At 37.5% G+C, this 22,694-nt stretch overlaps 1 protein-coding gene across 1 annotated transcript; it reads left to right on the top strand.

The window, feature by feature from the left end:
- The first annotated feature begins 14,934 nt into the window (after positions 1-14,934).
- On the top strand, positions 14,935-21,450 carry LOC120774230 (potassium channel subfamily K member 1-like). The gene is made up of 5 exons (XM_040103689.1): positions 14,935-15,946; positions 19,683-19,823; positions 19,973-20,182; positions 20,263-20,466; positions 20,554-21,450. Exons 1-5 carry the CDS (start codon positions 15,337-15,339, stop codon positions 20,826-20,828), a joined length of 1,440 nt encoding a protein of 479 aa, XP_039959623.1. The 5' UTR covers positions 14,935-15,336; the 3' UTR covers positions 20,829-21,450.
- Positions 21,451-22,694: the final 1,244 nt, after the last annotated feature.

The following is a 22,694-nucleotide window of genomic DNA, read 5'->3' as shown; positions in this document are numbered from 1 at the left end:
ATGCCTGGCCAGACCCGAGGGTATCGAGGGGGGTTAAGATCGTTTAGCCTGGTATTCTTGAGGCAGATCTTGAGATTGACATAAACAAAACGAACATGGCACTTTTTACCATGAAATATACTTCTTGGAGTACATTAAAAGTCTGTCCTGATAAAACACTCGGCACCAATTGGTATACTGAGAAATCATTCAGGATGTCATTTGAAGTACTTTGGATTACTATGAGTACTTGTGTTTTCATCCGAACAGAAGGGTGTTAAACCAGTGTAAGATTGTAAAATTTCTAGAGACATGTGTCGCAGACAGAAATAATGTAAGCTTTTGAATAAGTAGTCGCTTTTCTGAATTAGTATTAAGCATAAACGGACAACCTCTACTACCCTATCCTCCAATATCAGTACTCGCTCTTCTGCTAAACTTTAAGTGGAATCCATTTCCCTACAATGATGCAGAGCATATGGAATGTTGAGGGCCTGATTTGTAATATTTGCGTTCTTGGCTTGAAATTTAATATTTGATATTCAATTTTTAGTTACTTATTATATTTAGGCGGTTAATAGGATATTGCTGTTAGAGGTGTTCATTTTCATGGATTTATGATTTCTGACATGAAAACAGAGGTATCTCAATAGTAGTCGAAACTAATAGTATTTCAGAGGGTCTGCTTCGAGAGTTCAGCTGTTATTCTTCAAATCGCGGACCAAGTAAACTCCAAACAAACTTTCTGGCACCGGGAATTATATACATATATTAAACAAGTAAAGAAGTGCTAAGTTCGAGTATAACCAAACATTTCGTACTCTTGACACTTGCAAGGATTAAGGGGGTATTCTAGTCTAGAAATGCTATTTAACGGCATTTCTTAAAGTCCAATAAAAAAAAAAACATTTTTACTATCCAATTTTTTATCCGATATTTGTTGATATTTTAAGAATACAAAAAAAATAAAAAAAAAATTTGTGATAATTGATTATTTGCGGCGTGGCGGGGGTTAAAAATGAGGGTGCGCCCTTCCTGACACGATTACAACACTTTAGGTGATCTGAAAAAAAATAAAAATTTTTAATCAGTACAAATGCCGCTATAGTCTGAACTAGGATAAATAAAAAAAAAAAAAATTTCAGTAAATGGCGACTATTTGAATTTTTTGCCCGTTTTTTGGCAAAGATCAAAATTTTTTAAAAATAGTAAAAATCAAAATTTTTTAATAATCCTCCAACCATAGAGAGATATATAAAGAAGGTCCACACCAAATTTCAAGTAAATCAGTTCATTAGAACTTGAGAAATCATGTCAGAAATGTTGAAAATAGTAGTTTCGAGAAAAACGCGATTAAAGATTTGAGTCTAACTGCAGGCAGTCTATACTTACATAGAGCCGGTTTGCACGCTGCGTCACTAAAATAGCTATAAGTCTGTAAATAATAGGAATTTTAAAAATTCCTTTGGGGAATATATTCTTAAAGGTCCAGTCTTTAAGAATATGCAAAAATCGATTTTTTCAAAATTCTAGACTAGAAAACCCCCTTAAAGCCAGGAAGTATCTTAAGGTACAGGTTAAGTCCTGTTAGTTAAGTCCTGTTAGTTATAAGGGGTCTAGGGCGAGTTTTAGTCCGATTTATTCATTCTAAGCACAAATATGCACCGTTATGAGAAAAACATGCTTTTCAATTTTACTAAGATAACCACATATGTACCGCATAAGTCACTCGGAAGTTCGAAAACCTTAAGTGGGCTAAAGGAAGTATTGGATGGATTGAACCCTTTTGTAGCACACAGACATAGTACTATTATTGTGTATAATAAAATGATTGTTGGGGCGTATACGTAACTAAAGTGCGCAACATTTATATCTTTCATACTCGCGTTGCTTGAAAACTATTTGGCGTATATACATATGTGTGTAGGCACATATGTTTTATATATCTGCAGTAACAATAATATGTGGCTGAAATAAAAACCAAATTATTCGCTATAATGTTTTTTTGCTGCCACACCATGTGGTCGACTGCGCAAGCCAACGCAGCTCACATTTGTTATGCAAATTTATATCGGTAGAAAAGTAAAATCTTATTGCCCTTTGGACGATTAAAAGTATATAAGTAAGGATTAGCACCGTTCCCTGGAGAACAGATCCACTTCACCGTTAAAGCAAAATCTTAAGAGGCTCAGTTTAAAAAACGGCAATTTTCGGGAATTAAGAAAATCAAACTTTTTGAAATTTTAAGAGTATATTTATACACACATCTTTTAAGAATACATACATACATACATAGTTGGAAGAAAAAAATTAAATATTGGTTGAATTTTTATTCAAAATTTTGGTCGCTTTCGATATTTTTTCGCTTTGATATTTGAACAAAAAATTGTTTTATAGTTTCAAAATAGGCGTGCCTTTTGAGTATAATATAGTCCAATCTGACTGTAGTGTGGACAGTAGTAAACGCTGTATGAAATAATGATATTTCATTTGAGTTATCTACATTTAATTTGGCTATATAACATGGTTAGCTACTGTATGCACGTAGGCATCAAGGTGAGATGTCAATTGTGTTACATACCTACGTGTTACCAGTTGCGTGAATAATCCATGAGCCAAAAATGTCGTGCGAACAATTGCAAACGACACCAATGAGTCGTGTACCCAGTGGGGAAATTGGCGAACCACGCGAATACTCGTACACTTAAGTAAGCGGAGCAAAGGATAATGGGCTGAAAGTGTATTATTCATGAGACCGTCAAGTTGATGACTATAATTTGGCGCTGAGGGAGTATCACATACATAGGTACTATAAGTATTAGCTCATCAATCTTCAATTTGTGTCTTAAAGCGCAAAGTGCTTACATATAATAGAAGCAAAAATATGCAGGTATTGGTATTTCAAGCCAAAAGCTTATACAAAAAAACGCTTGATAGACCCTCTGTATTACCGCTCATATAAATATATGTTTGTATGTGATGTATTTACATATAAATAATTAAAGGATTTGGTCATGGCTTGTGCGTGCAACCGAGTTTTGAATGAGTAATAACAACAATGACGTCTCGTACGCCAACCAGTCAGTCACACAGCAAATTTAGCACACGTAGCGCTGCATAAGCCGCCCTGCTCTTGCAAGTATACTTATACATATACTTTCTTATTCTTCTTTAGTATAAAATAAATTAATAGAGTATTAAGCGGTCATACAATAATTGACTACCACATACTCTTATATAAGACGTGAGCGAAATTGACGTGTTGCCAGCAGCTTATATTTGACACGCGTCCTTGTTCGTGACGACTTATGCGCTAACTAGTTCAAAGCCGTATTGTAAATGAACTTTGTATAAGTACATAAGAAATGATATAAAACTTGGAATACATGTTCTTTCATATGAACAATAGAGAAGCATAAAACTGTAAGACTGGCTTTCTTTATTCCTCAAATTTGTACTTATGATATTTATTGGGTTTAAATGAACAAAGCGAACCAAACAAAATTAATTCCGGCATTTCCTGAAAGAACTGCCACCGATAGGGACCGCTTGGGAAGATTTCCTGAATGGAAATTCTATAACCTTAGCGAGCGAAGAAGTTATTGTGTAAGCTGTCAGGGCTTCAGGTTTCGTTTGTTGTAGCAGTCTTCCTTTTCGTTATTAACGTAGACACCGCTTAAGCGTTTTTATCCGTTCCAATCCGTTTATAACAGCGCGGTAATCATTCTTCCTTTTCGCTCTTTGATGCCAATTGGAGATTTCGAGTGTAGCAGGTACTTCCACTTGATCTTTCCAACGGAGTGGAGATCTTTCTCTTCCTCTGCTTTCTCCGTCGGGTATTACGTCGTATACTCTCAGAGCTGGAGTGTTCTCATCCATTCGAACGACATAACCTAGCCAGCGTAGCCGCTGTCTCTTAAAAACGCTGAACTACTCGTATATCAAAGTCGGCGTATATCTCATACAGCTCATCGTTCCATCGAATGCGATATTCGTCGTGACCAACGCGCAAAGGACCATAAGCCTTTCGCAGAACCTTTCTCTCGAAAACTCGTAACGTCGACTCATCAGATGTTGTCATCATCCATACCTCTGCATCAAATAGCGTGAGTAACTTGTAGAGTTTGGTCTTTGTTCGTCGAGAGAAGACTTTACTTCTCAGTTGCTTACTCAGTCCGAAGTAGCACCTGTTGGCAAGAGTTATTTTGCCTTGGATTTCGAGGCTGCCGTTGTTGTTGGTGTTAATGCTGGTTCCAAGATAGACGAAATTAGCTACAACTTCGAAGTTATGACTGTCAACGTGGGAGCTAAGTCGAGAATGCGACGAATGTTTGCTTGATGACAAGAGATATTTCATCTTGTCCACATTCACAACCAGAGCCATTTGTTTCGCTTCCTTATCCATTCTGGAGAAAGGCCGTTAGTTCTGAAGACGCGGTTGTTACGGTCAATGATATCAATATCATCGGCGCACGCCAGCAGCTATACACTCTTATAGACCATTGTAACTTCTCTATTTAGATCGACAGCTCGAATTACTTCCTCCAGGAGTAGAATAAGGAAGTCGCACGATGGAAATTCGCCTTGTCTGAAAGCTCGTTTGGTATCGAACGGTTCGAGAGAGGTCCTTCCCGATCCTGATAGAGCTTTTGATATTGCTCAACGTCAGTGTTATTAGTTTTGCGGGGATACCAAATTCAGACATAGCGGCATATTGGCAGCTCTTTTTCGTGCTGGCAAAAGTATCTTTGAAATCAATGATCAGGTGGTGAGTGTCGGTACTCTTTTCATGGGACTTTTCCAAGATTTGGTGCGTGGTGAATATTCCAATTGTCCGGCATGCTTTCATCCCACCATATTCTACAAAGAAGCTGATGCATGCTCCTTATTAGTTCTTCGCCGCCGTATTTGAATAGCCCGGCCGGCAATCCATTAACCCCGCCGATTTGTTGTTCTTCAGACGGCAAATTCCTATTCGAAATCAGTCATAGATCACCTTTTGGGGTTCTACAAGAATATGCTCCGGTCTTGAAACTTTTTGTTAATAATTAAAGGTATAGAGGGATCCCAATTTATCAGTCGTCTTTAGTTTACCAGGTTATGCCAATAACATACCAACTCTGTAGATACGCTATTTGCTGGAATTTTTGGGATATCGATGTAAAATTTGCTTCCCAAGAAGCTGATTGTTTGTCGGAAACACCGATATAGCTTTCATTCAAACTGAACAATCAAAATCATGTTCTTAAATGGAAAACTTATTTTATGACGAGATATTTTCACGAAATTTGGTATAGATTATTGCCCAAACTTATTGATCAAAATCCAGTTCTTGTATGAAATATTTATTAAATTCTTAAAATATCTCCCCAACAGACAAACGGATAGATCGACTCGGCGCGTGTTATAAACTTCGTGGCAACCTTAATATACCCTGTTTAGGATATAGTTATTCGTTCAATATAAAATGTATTATTTGGCATATCTATGTATGTATATAAAACACCGTTTTTTCATTTGATTAGAAAGAGTTCACAATGTTATGACTTCAAAACAGATTTTTTTTTCAAGAATTAAGAAAAACAAGGTAAGTTTTGTTTGCCACACTTTCAGTTTCGTCGACGTAGTGTTGTTAATCTTTATGATTTCGCATAAAATTCTAAAACACTTGAAAATAATAAACTTGCACACATGTCAACCTCTGTTTTTTATCATTGGCACTTTGCGAAAAATTTAAGAGCACACTATCGAGCGTGCAGCCTGCAGTTATGCGTGTCAACGATAAAGTTGGCGCTAATATTACATACATACATACATCTATATAAGAGTGTATATAAATGAAGCGTACGCACGTACATTTATACTTATATACCAAGGTATGTGTGTGGGTGAGAGTGCATACTTAGTGCAACTGGCATATTTGACGTCACTATCCATTTCCATCCCCTGCGAAGCAAGTTCCATGCGGGCGTTGTTTTTAAAGTCCATTGAGGAAGAAAAAGAAATAGCAAGTGAGGCGAACAACGCCGCGGGCTGTGTGCGTGCATTTGCGTGAATGCATACAATTGGTGCAATTTCTTGCATACACATAAACATATACATATGCATATATACTTATATATACGTCTAAGTACATACATACATACTTTTATGCGCGAATTGTGTGGCATAAGCCAATTGCTAGCACACACTGCAGTAATGTACTCAGTAAAGTCAAACGCAGTAGGATGCATTTCTAAATGCCAATAAAAGTGTGTATAAATATTTGTACACAAGTGTATTTTGATATGTTTACCATTAGCCTGTATTTACATGGACCCACGCGAATACTTAAATAGTTATCGCCTGTAGGTAGAAGTTTGTGTACTTATGCATACCTTTTTCTATACAAATGCATATAAATAAGCACTTTAGTTAATACAAATATATGTATATTTAAAACATTATTACTTTTATATAATATACACTATATATTTTTTATAACGTGGGATGTGTTTGCAACTAAAATTAGCCAACTTCTTGGAGAACAGTCCCAAGCAAATAGATACTATTGTGAGTAAGAGTATTTAAATCAAATTGTGCGCGGAAACAAATTTCTGGTGCCGCAATGTTCAGAATGTTGAAAAAGACCTTCGGTGAAAACCATTTTGAAAGATCAATGGGGTCTAAGAAAAGTGAAAGCACGATTGGTTCCAAAATCATTACATTTTTCTGAAAAACAGCGTCGCGTTAACATCTGTGAAACAATGCTTTCAACCATCAAGTTGTCATGAAACGTATTATAACTCGCGATGAGTCTTGGATCTATGCTTACGACACGGAAACAGAGAGAGGTGTGCCGAAGCCGAAAAAACCTCGTCAAAACAAGTCAAAATCATGGTTATGTTGAAAGCTTTCTTCAATTATCAAGCTGTGGTGCACGCCGAACTGCTTCCGACCAGCCAAACTGTCAACAAGGAATACTAATTGAGTGTTATGCGTCGTTCGCGCGAAGTTATTCGTAAAGAGTCGATTAAAGGCATTAAACGTGAATTTCTACGCGCATTGAAGGCTATTACGGAAATTGACTATAACAATAGTTTCGAGGATTGGAAAAAATGCTGTCACAAGTGTATTGCGGCCAAGGGGTATTATTTTGAAGGGACGACATAGATTTTGATGAGTAAATTAAGAATTTTAAATTATGAACGAAGTCTTATTTTTTTTGCCCATAGTAGTATGTCAGTCTAATGTTGTTGCTATTGTTATTATTACGTCTAATAATATCTTACAGTGATTCAAAAAAATAAGCTTAAGAGAGGTACAAAGCCTTCAACGACGGTCAAGAGATCGATTGAAGACATGCCTCGTTCTGGACGATCTTCAAGCTCTTCAGCTAATGAAAATATTAAAAAGTAAAGGATATGATGCTTGAAATCGTCAGACAAGTGTTAGAGAGATGGCAACAGAACTCTATATCTTTCGCGAGTTCGAATAACTTTGATGGATATTTTGGGTATGAAACGCGTTTTTGCTCGACTCGTCCCGATAGAGCTGAATTTTTTTCAAAAAGTGTACCGTAAACAGGTCTCTTTGGACAAGCTTGATCGTGCGAATTCCGAACCCATATTCATGGACAGCATTATAACTGCCGGTGCGTCATGGGTTTATGAGTTGACATGCAAACAAGTCAACAATCTTCGGAATGGAAACCGTTTTTAGTAGATCGAAGAGATAAAACAAAATTCGCTAAAGGAACTGAAGGCCATCCCAAAAAGTACTTAGGAAAAGTGTTTCGAGGACTGAAAAAATCCTTTGAAAAAATTATTAATGAATAATTAAATATTTTGCGTTTTAATTACAATTTCCGGGCACTTTTTTGTCATAATATATGTAAATGTATGTATATAATTGTCTCATATAACTCTGATGGCGACTAGACTTAGTCTAACCTTACTTTTATGTATGTATGTAGTGCCCTTGATATCATCGAGTCAATAGAGACTTAAAGTTTTCAGACACTTCAGAACTTCTTATGCACTTTAAGAGAAGCTTATGTACATATATTAGAATTCGTTCGTAGTTTCTCCTGCCTGGTGCGTCCTCTGTTAGAACCTCTAGTTACTGTAACTTCATTCCTTTGAATATTTTTTTATTTAATGAATATGAGCACAACAATTTTTATTACGCAATATTTTACTTAATAGTATTTTTGTTTTTACTTAAATAAATTTTCATAAAATGCTCGAAATTTGGAATATATTCTAATATCTCTATCGTGTATCTATTCTGGTCCTCTCAACTCATATGTTCAAAATGCATATGTGTTATTAAATATCAATTTCAAATGAACTTATCCGCAATATCCGATGTAAAAAGTTTCGCTCCGGTAGAAAAAAATTGTAATCAAAGTCACGCTATTTTTAGAAATGATGTCTGTATATGATATTTATCAATCTATTAATTACACTTTCTATTCAGATGATGGAAGAGAGAAATGGTGTGAATACAGTATGTTTGTATATATTTTATATGTGGTCATTAGTTGGAAAACCTTTCATTTCATAACAGTTCTATTTTTATGAGTCTACGTACATGCATGACATATCACCGTCGTTAGTTAATTTTAGAAACAAATGCCATTAGTTTGACATGATATATATATTTACATATGTATTTTGTGCGAGTGATATTTGAAGTGTCAGAAAACGTCACTGCGTATGGTATGCAGTACTATTTAACAATTTTATATACACTACTACTGTAAAAATTGCAGATATTGCACTGCTGTGGAGATTGATCTATTTTTTCCTAATACATACTATAGTATATTTTATATTTCAACCTAAATTAATATTTTATATTTTCCACAGCATGCTTTTAGGCGCCTTTCCTGTCAGCGCCAAATCCGGTGCGAATTCCACAAACAACAACAAAAATGGCAAGTGCAGATTTCTCCTGCTATGTGGCGGATATATTTTATTTTTAGTCCTGGGAGCGGCGATGTTTTCAGCGATAGAAGCACCAAAGATCGACACCATTTCGAAGCGTGTGCAAAGTCTACGAAATCAGTTTCTACAAAATAATGCTTGCTTAAATGGTAAGTGAGAGTTTTACTATAACTTAAACATCTCGGAGGTAAATTCTTACATTTAAAAATTTAATGTGCTTTAATTCGACTGTTCATTGTTTTACTATATGGACGCTAAGCTTGATATGCTTTTGTCATTTTGATCAATATTCAATTCAGAAAGATAAAGTTAGACTGTTATTAAGTACCATGTGACTTTTGATCGCTGGAAGAGAGAGATCTGTTTCTAATTACCTATCAAGAGGGGAAGTTGTTTAACTTGGTTTTCCAACGTTCGATCGCATTTTAATACAGCTACCTACTAATAGCTTGTGACTTATAGTCGATGTCACAACTAAACATGTTGTATGAAAAAAAAAACGAAGGTAGTTCATAAAAAATCGAGAGGGTCCAATTATCTATGAAGCAGTTTTAACACTCGCGTTGAGATATTATACAAAAATGACCTTCCGATGTTTTTTGACTGTAATTTTTTAAAAAAATGAAAAACTTGATTCTGATTTTTTTACCTCAAGTCGAGTCATGTAAATTGCCGTCGCCACAGTTGATTGTCATTTGAGCCTTTTTTATGGCATTTTCTATCACTTTGGCCAGAAGATCCGGCGATAGGTACTCGCATTCTTGGCGGATATTGTCGTTAAGAGCTGCAAGAGTCTGAGGCTTGTTGACATAAACCCACAACTTCAAAAAGCCCCACAAAAAGAAGTCTGGAGCGGTCAAATCAGGCGATCTTGCTGGCCAGTGCAAATCGCCAAAACGGGAGATTAGGCGCCCGGGAAATGCATCCTTCAGCATATCGGTTGTGGTACGTGCAGCGTGTGCCGTTGCACCGTCCTGTTGGAACCACATGTTTTCCAATCCCAATTCATCAAGCTGCGGCAAAAAGAACTCGTTGATCATTGCTCTGTAGCGCTCACCCCTCACGGTAACCGTTTGGACCGCTACGTCTTCGAAGAAAAAAGGTCCCATGACTCCTCCAGCAAAAACAGCACACCATACAGTGTCTTTGAGCGGGTATAATGGCTCATCGTGGGTTACACGCGGATTTTCAGTGCCCCAGAAGCGTAAATTTTTCTTATTTACGTTCCCGCTAGAATGGAAATGGGCCGCATCACTCATGATTATTTTTGATGAAAAATCATTTTCCTATTGGTGGTGATTAAGGATGGCTTGAGTGTATGTTAGACGCAATTGGCGGTCCGCAACTAACAGCTGATGCACCTTCTAGACTTTGTACGGAAACATCTTCAAATCTTGCACCAAAATTCGCTGTAAACACCATCGACCGATACCCATTTGCGTGGCACGCTGTCTGGCCAGGAAATCTGCGACGAAATTCACGTTGTGCCAAAGTCTCCGACCGATTATTGGTCAAATAAATAGTCAACAATAACCCGCGTTCCGGAGCAGTGTAGCGTACCATTGTTTATAAACGTCTATTTCGCATGTGTTTACTACACAAATGTCAAAACAGAACTGACATTAGAGGTCAATTGCAAAATTTATAGTATCTCCTGATAGGAGGATTACTTTTGCGCCACCCTGTAGAAAGCGTGTTGTTTTCTAAATTATAACGAAATTTGAATTCATATTTAAACCTTTTGAAACTCAATACACCTTTATTAAAGCCCGCTTCATTCTTCCAAAAATATGCGCTCTCAAGTAGAATAATTCTTGTGTAATGTAGCTGAGCGCAAACTGAAAAATACTGTGTTATTTTAAAAAAATGTAAACATACATATTAACAAATATAATGAATCAAAGGGAAGAGATGATTCAATACTTTGATATTTTATCAAATTGCGGGCTTCTTAGATGAATTTTGTGTTTTATCTTCGAATATTACTCGTACGCACCCACAAGCCATTATGTTTAAGGACTTTTTTCGTTCCCACTAAATCGACTTTATCTTTGTTATCAAAACGCATTCAGATTTCTATCCAGCCAAGGAGTGTTAATTACTCAGCAACATACCTCAACTTCCCCCTCCTCCTTTTCTAGGAATATTTTCTGCCGCTGCAACAACAACATTAACAAATCGAAGCTACTAATTTGTTAGAAAGGCCGATTTCAGATCATAGCTGCCGTTCAAACCGCTCAATCAAAATCAATCTAAAGTTCTTCATAAAGTATATTTTCTATGTTAAGTAATCTTTAGTCGACATGAACAAACAACGTGGCTCGTTGGATGCAAACAAAAGGCCGACCAAGTTTTCGGATTGTGCAGCCGAAGTTAACTTTTTCCTTGTTTCTATAAAATACATATGTGTATGAAAGTCGTGGTTAGCTTATGTTGATTAAGCTCATTTTCACAACTTGAGGTGTTCTGGTGTAGGCTTAGGCGTCAAATATTCACACCTAGTCAGTTATGTTGGTTCTATATATACATATATATATAATTTTCGCGTAGTTCCTAGATGGAACATAGAGCCTCAATAAACAAATTATAATTAATTTTATTTAAAGCTATGAATTTAATTTCTCTCCAAGAATAGCCACTTCTCTGTGCTTCTGCTTCGACTTCCCGTCTCCAGGTGTTGGCTGGTCTCCCACGTCGTCGGCTTCCTTGCGGATTCCAATCTAGCGCTGTTCTGCTAACCTCATCGTGAGGCTTTTGCAGAGTGTGGCAGATCCATTTCCATTTACGACGTCGAATTTCGAAATGGATCGGTAGCTGTTTGGTTACAGTCCAGAGGCTAGCATTGCTAATAACGTTAGGCCAGAATATGCGCATAATTTTTCGAAGACATCGGTTAAAAAAGGATTGCAACGACTGTAAAACATTTGCTGCAATATTCCACGTCTCGAAGCCATATAATACAACGGATTTCACTTGAATCGAAAATTCTTAGCTTCGTGTATGGATATATGTGTTGATCTCCAGACTTTATCCAACATTCCGAAGGCAGCGCGACCTTTGGATATACAATTTCGTATATCGGCTGCTGATCCACCATTTTTAGTTATGATGCTACCTAAATAGCAAAACTCGTCGACTTCTTCGAGACATGTTCCAGCGATCTGTAGTTTTGGCGTTTCGGTTGTGTTAATGCACATGAATTTTGTCTTCGCTGTATTAATTTGTTTGTGCGGCGAGATCACTAACAGCTTCAAGTTTCGAGGAGATGTGCCAATATTTATGGGACAACAGGCAGATATCATCCCCATAGTCCAAATCTTCAAGGCAAACCCCAAGATATTCCTCTGTTAGTCGCACACGCGTGACGCATCACCAAATCCAATACCAAATTGAATAAAAGGGGAGATAGCACGCTCCCCTGCCTAACACCAGTCCTGACTTGGATGCCGCTACTTAAAATATTTCCACACCTAACTCGACAACTAACTCCTGAGTACAGCTGTTTTATTAGTTTAATTAATTTTTCCGGAACTCCTTTGCATGATGGGGCTCTCCAAATCGCATCATGCTTGAGAGTGTCGAACGCTTTCTCAAAATCGATAAAGCAAAGGTAGAGAGGAGTTCGCCACTTTACCGACTGCTCTACAATCACTCCCTTTCTTTAGTTACTTTATAACATTTCTAATACAGGAAAACTTGTAGAACAAATAATAACTAATTTATCAAATTTGTATAAGGTCTAAATAAATAACTAACTTTAAGAATCTCCGGTCCGTGAGTTACTTGAGTGTTAGTAATACAATTACTATGGGAAAAAAATATGTCCCCACTCACTGAAAATAGAGGTTCATTATGCCATTATAACCTTGACAGAAAAAGGGCTCACCTTTGCTTTACTTAAAACTTTGGCTTCTTTTTAATGTCTGATGTACGATCTGATTAAATTTATCTAAAAACAAAACTTGTCCTACAAATCTTTATTGACATCCTCAAAATAGGCTTCTTTTGAGCTAATGAAGCTCTTGTCACTAGTCATAATGCGTTTCATGAAAGTGGAATCCTCAGCTACGTTCTCAATTATCGTTTATGCGACATTTTTGCAAAATATAAGGCCTGGTACGAGTTTAGTATTGACACGCTGCATACCCAAAACGTGCTTTATCTCTGACGACAACCTGACAATTTTCACGCGCTGAGTCTCCAACTTTTTTGATTGTATCGTCATTAACAGAGATGGATGGACGACTTGTATGGAGAAGTTTGCGACGACTTCATGACCGTCACTAAATATTTTGTGGCACCCAAACACATTTCAACGATTTCGTAGTAGTGATTCCATTGGAAACACAAAATTTCAAGCAAACTCGTTTTTCAATATTTTTACCATGGAAAAAATCCCAAGATAAACTTTTCTTTTTCGTCATGAACGTTGCTTTGCGCGCGCAGTTTAAATGAACCAAAGAGTCAAAGTCGATCAGATTGTGTTATGATAAATATTTTTGCCATAGGAGGAAGCCCCTCTTCAGTTGCGCATTGTCAAATACTCTTACAATTGCGGTTATTATCAGTTGAAAGTTATGTCAAATTTATGATGGATAAGAAGTTTATAAAACAAGAAGTTGATATTAGCTTACTTCCTTCATCTAAGCTACCGAAAATAGTGAGTAATGTTAAACACCTCAATATTGTTCTATGCCAAGTAAAATTAGCATTTTCCGAAAGTCTAAGGGTGTGATATCACGCGATCTTGGTGGCCAATCCACCGGCCAAACGTTAAATTATTTGCTCACCGAAGAGTTCCCTCAATAAATCCACTAATTGATGGGAAATGGCCCCGTCTTCTCTTGAAACCAAATTTCGCTGAGATCACGAGCTTCAATTTCAGTCATCAAATAATGCTTGTGGTTGTTGTAGCGGCAGAATGGCGGTCGCTATTGACGATTACGTTCTCACCGTCATCATTTTTGAAGAAATATGGAAAGATGATTCTACCGGCCCACAAACCATACCAAACCGTTATTTTTTCTGGAGCTCTCTTTGCTTTTCACCACAGATGCAACAATTTTGCTTGTTTACATAACCATTAAGCCAAAAATAGGCCTCATCGCTGAACAAAATTTGCCTCGAAAACGTCGGATCTTCTTGGAAGATCGATGTCGCTTGGGAAGGTCGAACGGCTTCAGTTCTTGTACAAGCTGTAGTTTGTGCGCTTTAAATTAAAGATCTCAACCTAAAATGGGCCAAGTCGTTACATACATCGAGCCGAGTTGCTGCGAAATGAGCCGAATCGACTTTCCGCGGTCTACATGTACACTCTCAGCTAAGGCTGCTTTATTTTCTTCACTACGTGCTGGACGTCGAATAATATCTAATAATAAATACAGGGTCCCAAGATGGCTGATGCAACACCATGGTGTTGCGAATAAGATGCTCAGTAGGCCGACTATACTGACCATAAGTTGAGCGAAGTTCCTTACTGAACGCGAATTTTCGTAACAAAGTTGTAAACGTTGTTCAGGCCTAAGTCTTTCCATGATGAAATGCCAAACAATACTGAACAAAAATAACATGACAGCTTGACACGACTCACGCGATCACATGATCAGTCAAAAAAAGTCTTTTGAAAAAAAAACTCTACTTGCATCACCCGTTACTTTTTTAAACTAAGTGTTATTAATATGAAATGCTTATGAGTTGAAATTTATGTTATCTAAAGAAGAGTAAATTGATATGATTCCAACGGCAATTAAGACATATTCACTCATCTCATAGATAAGTCGACAAGTACAGCCATTTGAATATCTTGACATGTACATACTTACATACATACATATGTATAGATGCATGTGCTGCTTCTGAGCATATAAATCAAGCGACAAAGTGCTACCGCAGCAAAATTTTGTATATATGCATGTACGTATATATATATATATGTATGAATGCATTTGCAATTAAAGTAATCAGCTCGTGTTTCAAATCTCAGATTTAAGAATTCAGTTGATGAGTGAACGACTGCTGCGCTTGATTAACAAGCAGATCGCAAGTTAAGAATTACGATTTAAAAGTGGTAAACATACAGACAAACATATATATAGGGCGTCTGGCGTTTTCTAACAATGCAAATCATTTTTCATGAAAACTGCGCGTACGTGTGTAAATCGAATTTTTGAATGAAGTGACATTGATGTGATTTTGCGCAACGGTAACGCATAAATCGCACCCGCTGCTGTCAAGTAATGTGTAACTAACTAAACTCACTTACTTAGACGAACGAGCACACTTCACAGCACTTCTGCAAATACGCTTATGAGCGAAGGTAGCGTAGAAAAACGAGCGCGTCAATAAAGTGTTAAATCGTTTAAGTACTGTTTATATTGGCGTGGCACGTGTTTTCCCCGCTTTAGTACCTTGTGCACATGAATGTGTGATGTTGCCGACGACAACATTTCGCCGCCGCAATGGCTACGAGGATCTGGACAAGTGCAATCAATCATTAGAGGAATATCTGCCGAACGTCCTTGTGCGCGCCGAGGGTCAAACAGCATGGGCAGCGACGCCAACCCAGTTGGGTCAACAAAAGCAGCAAACTAATCGTATTTTCTCAATCTCAGATACGGCATTAAATGTAACACCACCGAAAAATTCCAACACGCCGGCAGCACCTTTAAGCAGCCTGTCCCAACAGCAATCAACGTCGCACGCTTCACACAATCAATCTACGCTCAGTCTCAATAATGGCATTAGCCTTGGCTCCATCGTGTTGTTGCCCGGTCCCTCACGTACGCAAAGTTATGCCAACCTGAACCATGAGTTCTATGCTGCTAGTATGTATGGTAGTGGTGCCGCCAAAAAGTGCGGCAACTCCTATATGCGCAAGGAAAATTTGCGTTTACTTTGCTTCGCACTCTTTTATTGTGTGTACTTAGCAATCGGTAGTGTTTGCTTTCAAATTGCCGAAACGCCGATGGAGGAGTCATTGCGTAGCACTGTGCGTCAACAACGCACCGAATTCCTGCTGAAGTATCCACAAATATTGGGTAAATTTTATTTATGCGAAATTATTTGTCTTTTACGTATTCCTAGTATTTGGGGAAACTCAACTCCCAAAAGATGACAAGTATGTATGTAGATGTATGTGGTTAAAGAGGTGAACTTTTCACTGCTTAGTTACAAGAATTTTCCAAGTGTACATTCCCTGTAGAGAATGTTTGATTTAACACCAGAAAAACAAAACGAAAAATAGTAGCGATAGTAGTTCATTGCTTGTCAATAAAACTAAATAATATATATAGCATAAAAGTTAAAAATAATTAAACTCATGAGGTTATTTCGCCGTCAATATCAATATAGCTGCCTTTGAGTAATTTTCAAAATACTAATTTCCGATTGAGCTCATATCTTGGAGCTAATATTATATCTTTCAGATCGATAAAGTTGCGGGCTGTATAGAATTAATGTAGGATATAAAAGTAACAATCCACATACTGCGCGTTGCTACGTTAACAGTTAAAATAAATTTGAAGGAAAGACATTACATAAATACTCAATCCATTTTTATATTGTTCACCCAGTCGAAAATTGATAGTACCAACTTAGAAGTCTTCTTTGGCTCACGCACAACACGACGAATCGGTAAATTTTTGTTCTGTAAGTTGATAGTACTGTTAGTGATATCTACGCTAAATTTCACGTCAAAATATTCATTAGTATTTGAGATACGCGTCGTTTTGTGAGGCTCTAAAAGTGAATACTTCGATTTTTACTATGTCTGAATTTATTGAACAAAGAAGTGCGATAATGCACCATCTCATACTGCATTGGTTATTCGTGATCATTTTACAACATTTTCAACTAATATTGTGCCGCAACCACGGTATTCGCCTGATTTACCAACCTGTAACTTCTGGCTATTTAGCAAATTCATATGACTACTCCGAGGACATCGTTTTGACTCAATTTAGGATATAAAAGCTGAATCGAAGTCGGCTCTGATGGTCATCACGACGGAGGATTTTTCCAAATGCTATGATACTGGAAAAATCGTTGGCATAAATGAATTTCAGCGGGTGGAGATTACTTTGAAGGAGATGGAATGGAGTAGTATAACGGGGTTTTAAATAGAGCGCTATAAAAGTAAAAAAACAAAAACGGTTTGGGATATCAATTATATTATTTATTTCTGTAAAAATACATATGTACGATCCCATTATATATAGAACTCAGTTTCTTTTGCATGGTCACCACGGGCACGCTTGCAGAAGTCCAGACGCTGAACCGAATTTGCGACGGTTTTCAAGCATAAATCGCCCGATACTGCTGGAATTTCACGTTCGACATTCGTTTGAAGTTCATCAATCGTCGCTGGCTTGTTGGCATAGACCACAGACTTGACGCAGCCCCACAGGAAATAGTCTGACGGAGTCAAATAGCACGTTCACCAAACTAGGTTTTCCATAAATCGATTGTGATATAAATTGATTGTGACATTCGCTGTGTGGCTAGTGGCGCCGTCCTGTTGGAACCACATATTGTCCAAGTACATATCATACAATTCGGGCCAACAGCCCGGCCGGTTATTATTGAGCGGTAACGATACCCTTTCAAAGTAGCGTGCCGGTTTTGATCATTACTGCAATGGTGACTCACAGTACTTGTGGATTTCTGCCTGACCAATAACGCATATTTTGCTTATTGACTAAGCCATTCACCCAGAAATGAGCCTCATCGCTGAAGATGATTTTTCGATGAAAATCCGGATCCTTTTCAAGTTGTTACTGAACTCAATTCACGAATATACGACGATTCTGGTGGTCAAGCGGCTTTAGTTCTTGCATCAATTTGATCTTGTCAGGATGTAGGCAAAGATCTTTTCGCGAAATTCGCCACAACGACGTCACAGCAGCCCAACGCTTGAGAACGGCGTGTGAGAGACAAGATTTGGGTCTTTCTCAATTGATGCGCTAGCGGCAACAATATTCTCTACACTAGGGGCACTTCTTTGTCTCACTGGCACGGGAACATTTTGTACTGTGCCTGTGGATTCGAATTTTTCCATTCGAAGCTGAATTGTTGATCTGACAAGACGATTATGACGACCATAAATTGGACGTAACGCTCTTAAAGCTGAGGTCACTGACTCCGAATTTCGTAGTAAATTTTAATAATTTCGACTCGTTGTTGGATTCGATATTTTTTCATGATGAAATAGCAAAGCGTAGTGAATAGAAATCTCAAAAAAGCGGGCAAAAATATGAAGTCGTTTGCTGTCCCTATCGGTCTACTTTTGTAGCATTTCTCATCAAGAAGCTGTTCATTTATCGGAACTGCCCATATCAGATCATTATAGCATATAGCTACCATACAAACTGAGCGATCGTGGACAGTTTCAGAAGAAATGGCTGAGATCGGATCACTATTGCTGGAATACAAACTGATTATTGTCTAAGTCGTTGCTGCAATCACCGAAGAAAGTTTTCAGCCCGAGTCACTGTAGTGTATCTCATTCTTCTTTGCTGGCGTACGCGGCTATAGCCGAGTTAACAACATTCGTTTCTACTTTTTGCTACATGGCGGCAATTCGAGATACCAAGTGCATTCAGGTTTTTCTTCACCTGATCTTCCTCTGCTTCCACTGGCGGGTATTAAGTGGAAAATCTTCTTCTAATGCGCAAAGGTCTATAAATATTCCACAAATCCTTTCTTTCGATCATCCCTAGGGCCGACTGATCAGATGGCTCCGCACCAGCAGGACCGAAATAATGAGGGACTTATAGAATTGGGGGTTTGCTCGTCGAGGACTTTACTTTTTATCTGTCGGCAAGAGTGATTCTGCGTTGCGTTTCAAGGCTGATGTTATTGTTGGTATTGTTGCTGGTTCTAAGATAGACGAAAATATTTACGACTTCAAAGTTATGACTGTCAAAGGACATGAGTGAGCCAAGTCACGAATGCGATGACTTCCTCTTGCCCTCGTTCACACCCAGTCCAGCAATAAATGAATGAAGTCATACGAGGAGACTCTCTTTTCTGAAACCTCGTTTGGAATCGAATGACTCGGAGAGGTCTTTCCCGATCCCGGCGGAGCTTTTGCTGTTGTTCAACGTCAGCTTACACAGCCATATTAGCTTTGCGGTGATCACTAAACACCGATCAAATTGTTGTAAGGAATCTTTTGTAATTGTGAAGGGTATTATAGATTCGGTGCAAAGTTAACCTTTTATCTTGTTTTACATATATGTAGATGACCAAATTCGACAGCAATATCATTAAAGCTGTTGTTGTATCTGAAAATTAGTTACTAAATATAAAAAAGTTTAAATATTCCATCTTGAATCATCAGCGATGAATTTGCAACAGACTCTTCCACCACTGCACCACAATTATTTAAATGGCAACTATTTGCTCTGTGATGCATATAAGGGCACAATAGACCATAGCTCGCAGTGCAGAGCTTAAGTTTTTTTCTAATGCATATAATAGTTCAAGCATACGAGTACATTTTGGCTAAGATAACTGGAGATATAATGTAGCCGGGTCTGATTATATTCACATAGACACTACAATCCAACAATCTACCAGAAAACGAACATCCTGAAGAATTGCCAGTATACTGTAATGTAATGTTTTCTCGATTAGCCTCTATAAAGATACGTTGTACCATTAACCACCCTGTATTAAATGCCTCGATTAATGCTATTTCGAATGAAATTTTATATTTTCAATTAATATAAGGAATATTGATTAAATCATTTCATATTTATTGCTTGTACGTAGATGAAGACCTCGAGGAGTTTCTCAAAGCCGTGATAACAGCCAACGATCGAGGCATATCACCGTTACGCAATGCAACAAATGAAATGAACTGGAGCTTTGGTCAGGCATTCTTCTTCTCAAGCACCGTGATAACAACAATCGGTAAGCGGCAATACACTTGTCTACTACACACACACCTTTGTACTTGTATAAATTATTTATGTGTGCATAAAATGCACTTATTGTATATGTATGTTGTGTTTATTATAATGTACTTGTTGTTATATTCAAAATATTTTACCTGTGCGCAGGATACGGCCATGTAACGCCACTTAGCCAAACGGGGAAAATATTCTGCATAATTTATGCGGCCATTGGTATACCACTCACGTTGGTGCTATTGAGTGCGATGGTGGAGCGGCTGTTGGTCCCGGCCAGCTGGTTGTTGGGCACTTTGAATTCGAAATTGGGTCATCTCTATCAGCCCTTCAATATACGACTTTTGCATCTAAGCATTGTGGGTAAGTGGGGCTGGCGGTGGAGTGTAATATTTTAATTTGCCGGGCAGACCTGCAATTGAGTGTCGATTTTCTTATTCCAGCTACGCTTGTTATCGTCTTATTCTTTGGCATACCAACCGCAGTTTTTGCTTATATTGAACCCGCCTGGGGTGCTTTGGACGCTTTCTACTATTGTTTCATCTCATTGACAACTATTGGGTTGGGTGATTATATACCTGGCGAGGGTGTGACCATTGGCAATCGTTCCATGTACAAAATATTCATAAGCGGTTATTTGATTTGTGGTGCGTAAACAATTATATTATATAAATACAAATTTACTTGCTCACATATATGTACTATATGTATTATAAATTTCACACACTCCATAGGTCTCATTGCAATGATGTTTGTGCTGACGATCTTCTATGATATACCGCAACTCAATCTAGGTCAACTGTTTACTGAAAGCACAAATGGTGAAACGGAAAAGTTGCGCCTATCCGGCAACAATACCACATGCTATTCTGGCCCATCAGGTCTGTATATGCCACAGCGTGATGAGGATACTAGGCGTGCCGTAGTTCGCATACGTCCACACGGCGACGATTCACCCAGTCCCGATGAAGCACCATCTTCGCTCAATAGCGACATAAGAGTCCCATAAGCATAGACTAGGAGCGGCATTTGCCGGATGAATTGACGGTGAAGATGGCGTTGTTGGAGCAACTACTGCGTACATGTACGTATATATCGTTGGCAAAACACTTGGCATATCCTAGAAACAACATAAAATAATCCAAAACCGTACTCGTATCATGCACTCAAGTAACCACTCTACAAAAGTACATATATATGTACATATGTATGCAGTTTTAAGGTAAATAAGGGAGTATTTAGCACATGCCCGTTACCAAGCATATGCCAGCGGGCCGGTTACAAACATTCTATCAATTGCCACTTTAATTAATTCTTTTTTTATTTAAACAAATGAAGCATAAACAAAGACAAATCTTTTGAATGTACAAAACGAACAGCATACAATACAAAAAATACCTATTTAAATTGCTCTACTCAAAAACTATACTATTTTAAGCATTAAGTAAAAAAAAAACATAGAAAAACTATCAACTTCTTGGCAAATGTCATGAAACATTGTAGAAATACTGTAAAGCTATCATAAAAAAACAAAGTGTTGAATGTTGCAATTCTAGGGGGTAATGTAAGGTGCAATTAGTTGCAGGTCTACTTATTTCTAACGGTAGTTGGTAGTTGTGGAAAATTATAAACACATGTATATCAATTTATCATAATTATGTGCACTCTAGCAGACTGTGCGGGCAAGTTTAAATTCAGGTCCTATACATGTATGTATATATAGCTATGTATATCGCATGATCGGACAGGAATGCGTCTAATATTAGAGTGCTTCAAACATAAAAGAGCAGAATGTGTGGTTTTTCGCTTTTATTTACAAAAAACAAAAACAATACAATTTTTTGTGCTTAACGAATAATGGGAGAAAACAAAATAGCATCACTAAATATATAAAACAAAAGTAGTCAATACCTAGTTGCGTATCCTTTATTATCAAGAACAGCCTGTAAGCACTTTGGAACTATTTTGACAAAGTTTTGATCTACCTCCGACTCTATGGAGTTCCAAGCCTGCGCTGGTGTTTGTATTGGTTTGAGTCAGTTGTGTTTCAACCGAAGCCTTACAGTGCCCGTGTGTGCTTGGGGTCGTTGTCTTAATAGAAAGCAATATTTTTCGCGCTACCCAACTTGTCCGCATTTTGTGCTCAAGTTCGGCATTTGGTTTACGCCACACAAACATTTTGCCATCTGAGCCCTGCAAATTAAATTTGCTTCCGTCAGTGAAAACTATCAAATAAATGTATTTTGAGATGAAATATTATGAAACTATATGATTTCAAAAGTCTTATGAGTTTAGTAAATATTCCTTAGCATATTTCAGCCTTTTGTTATTCGAAAGGCTAATGAAAGTTTATTTTTCTGGCAATTTTTTTCGGTAATCGGATTTTGTGTAACGTATTACGAACAGTATTTAGGCAAACATCTTTTTCATTTCGAATATTTAGATAATTTTTCAGTTATTTTGCAGTTTTGAAATGATCTTCTGTGGCTTCCTTTAGTATAGAACGCCCTTCTCGTACAATAATATCTAACCGTGACCTTTTTTCTTTACTGTTGATTTAAATAGATTTTCCTACCAATTCAGCGATTTCATGCATGATTTCGTCTTCACCATTAAATTTAATACTAATTGACTTATTTCAAACAAAACTTCTCTGCCACCAAATATGACTGAGTGAGACAAAAAATGCAATTATCAAGCTGTTTTGATCCGATTATTCGTTGAGAGCATAAAATTGAGTTATTTATTTTTTCTACGCAAATTTACAGTTATCATAAAGGATAGTTGTTGTTTTTTTTATTGATGAGAGAGATAGGGTTATGAAGTGTAAATAAAAGCAAAAACAACACATTCTACATTCTCTTGTGTTTTTATG

The sequence above is a fragment of the Bactrocera tryoni genome, chromosome 4 (assembly GCF_016617805.1).
Source record: "Bactrocera tryoni isolate S06 chromosome 4, CSIRO_BtryS06_freeze2, whole genome shotgun sequence".
Classification (NCBI taxonomy): domain Eukaryota; kingdom Metazoa; phylum Arthropoda; class Insecta; order Diptera; family Tephritidae; genus Bactrocera; species Bactrocera tryoni.
This window is presented reverse-complemented; position numbering and strand designations above follow the sequence as displayed.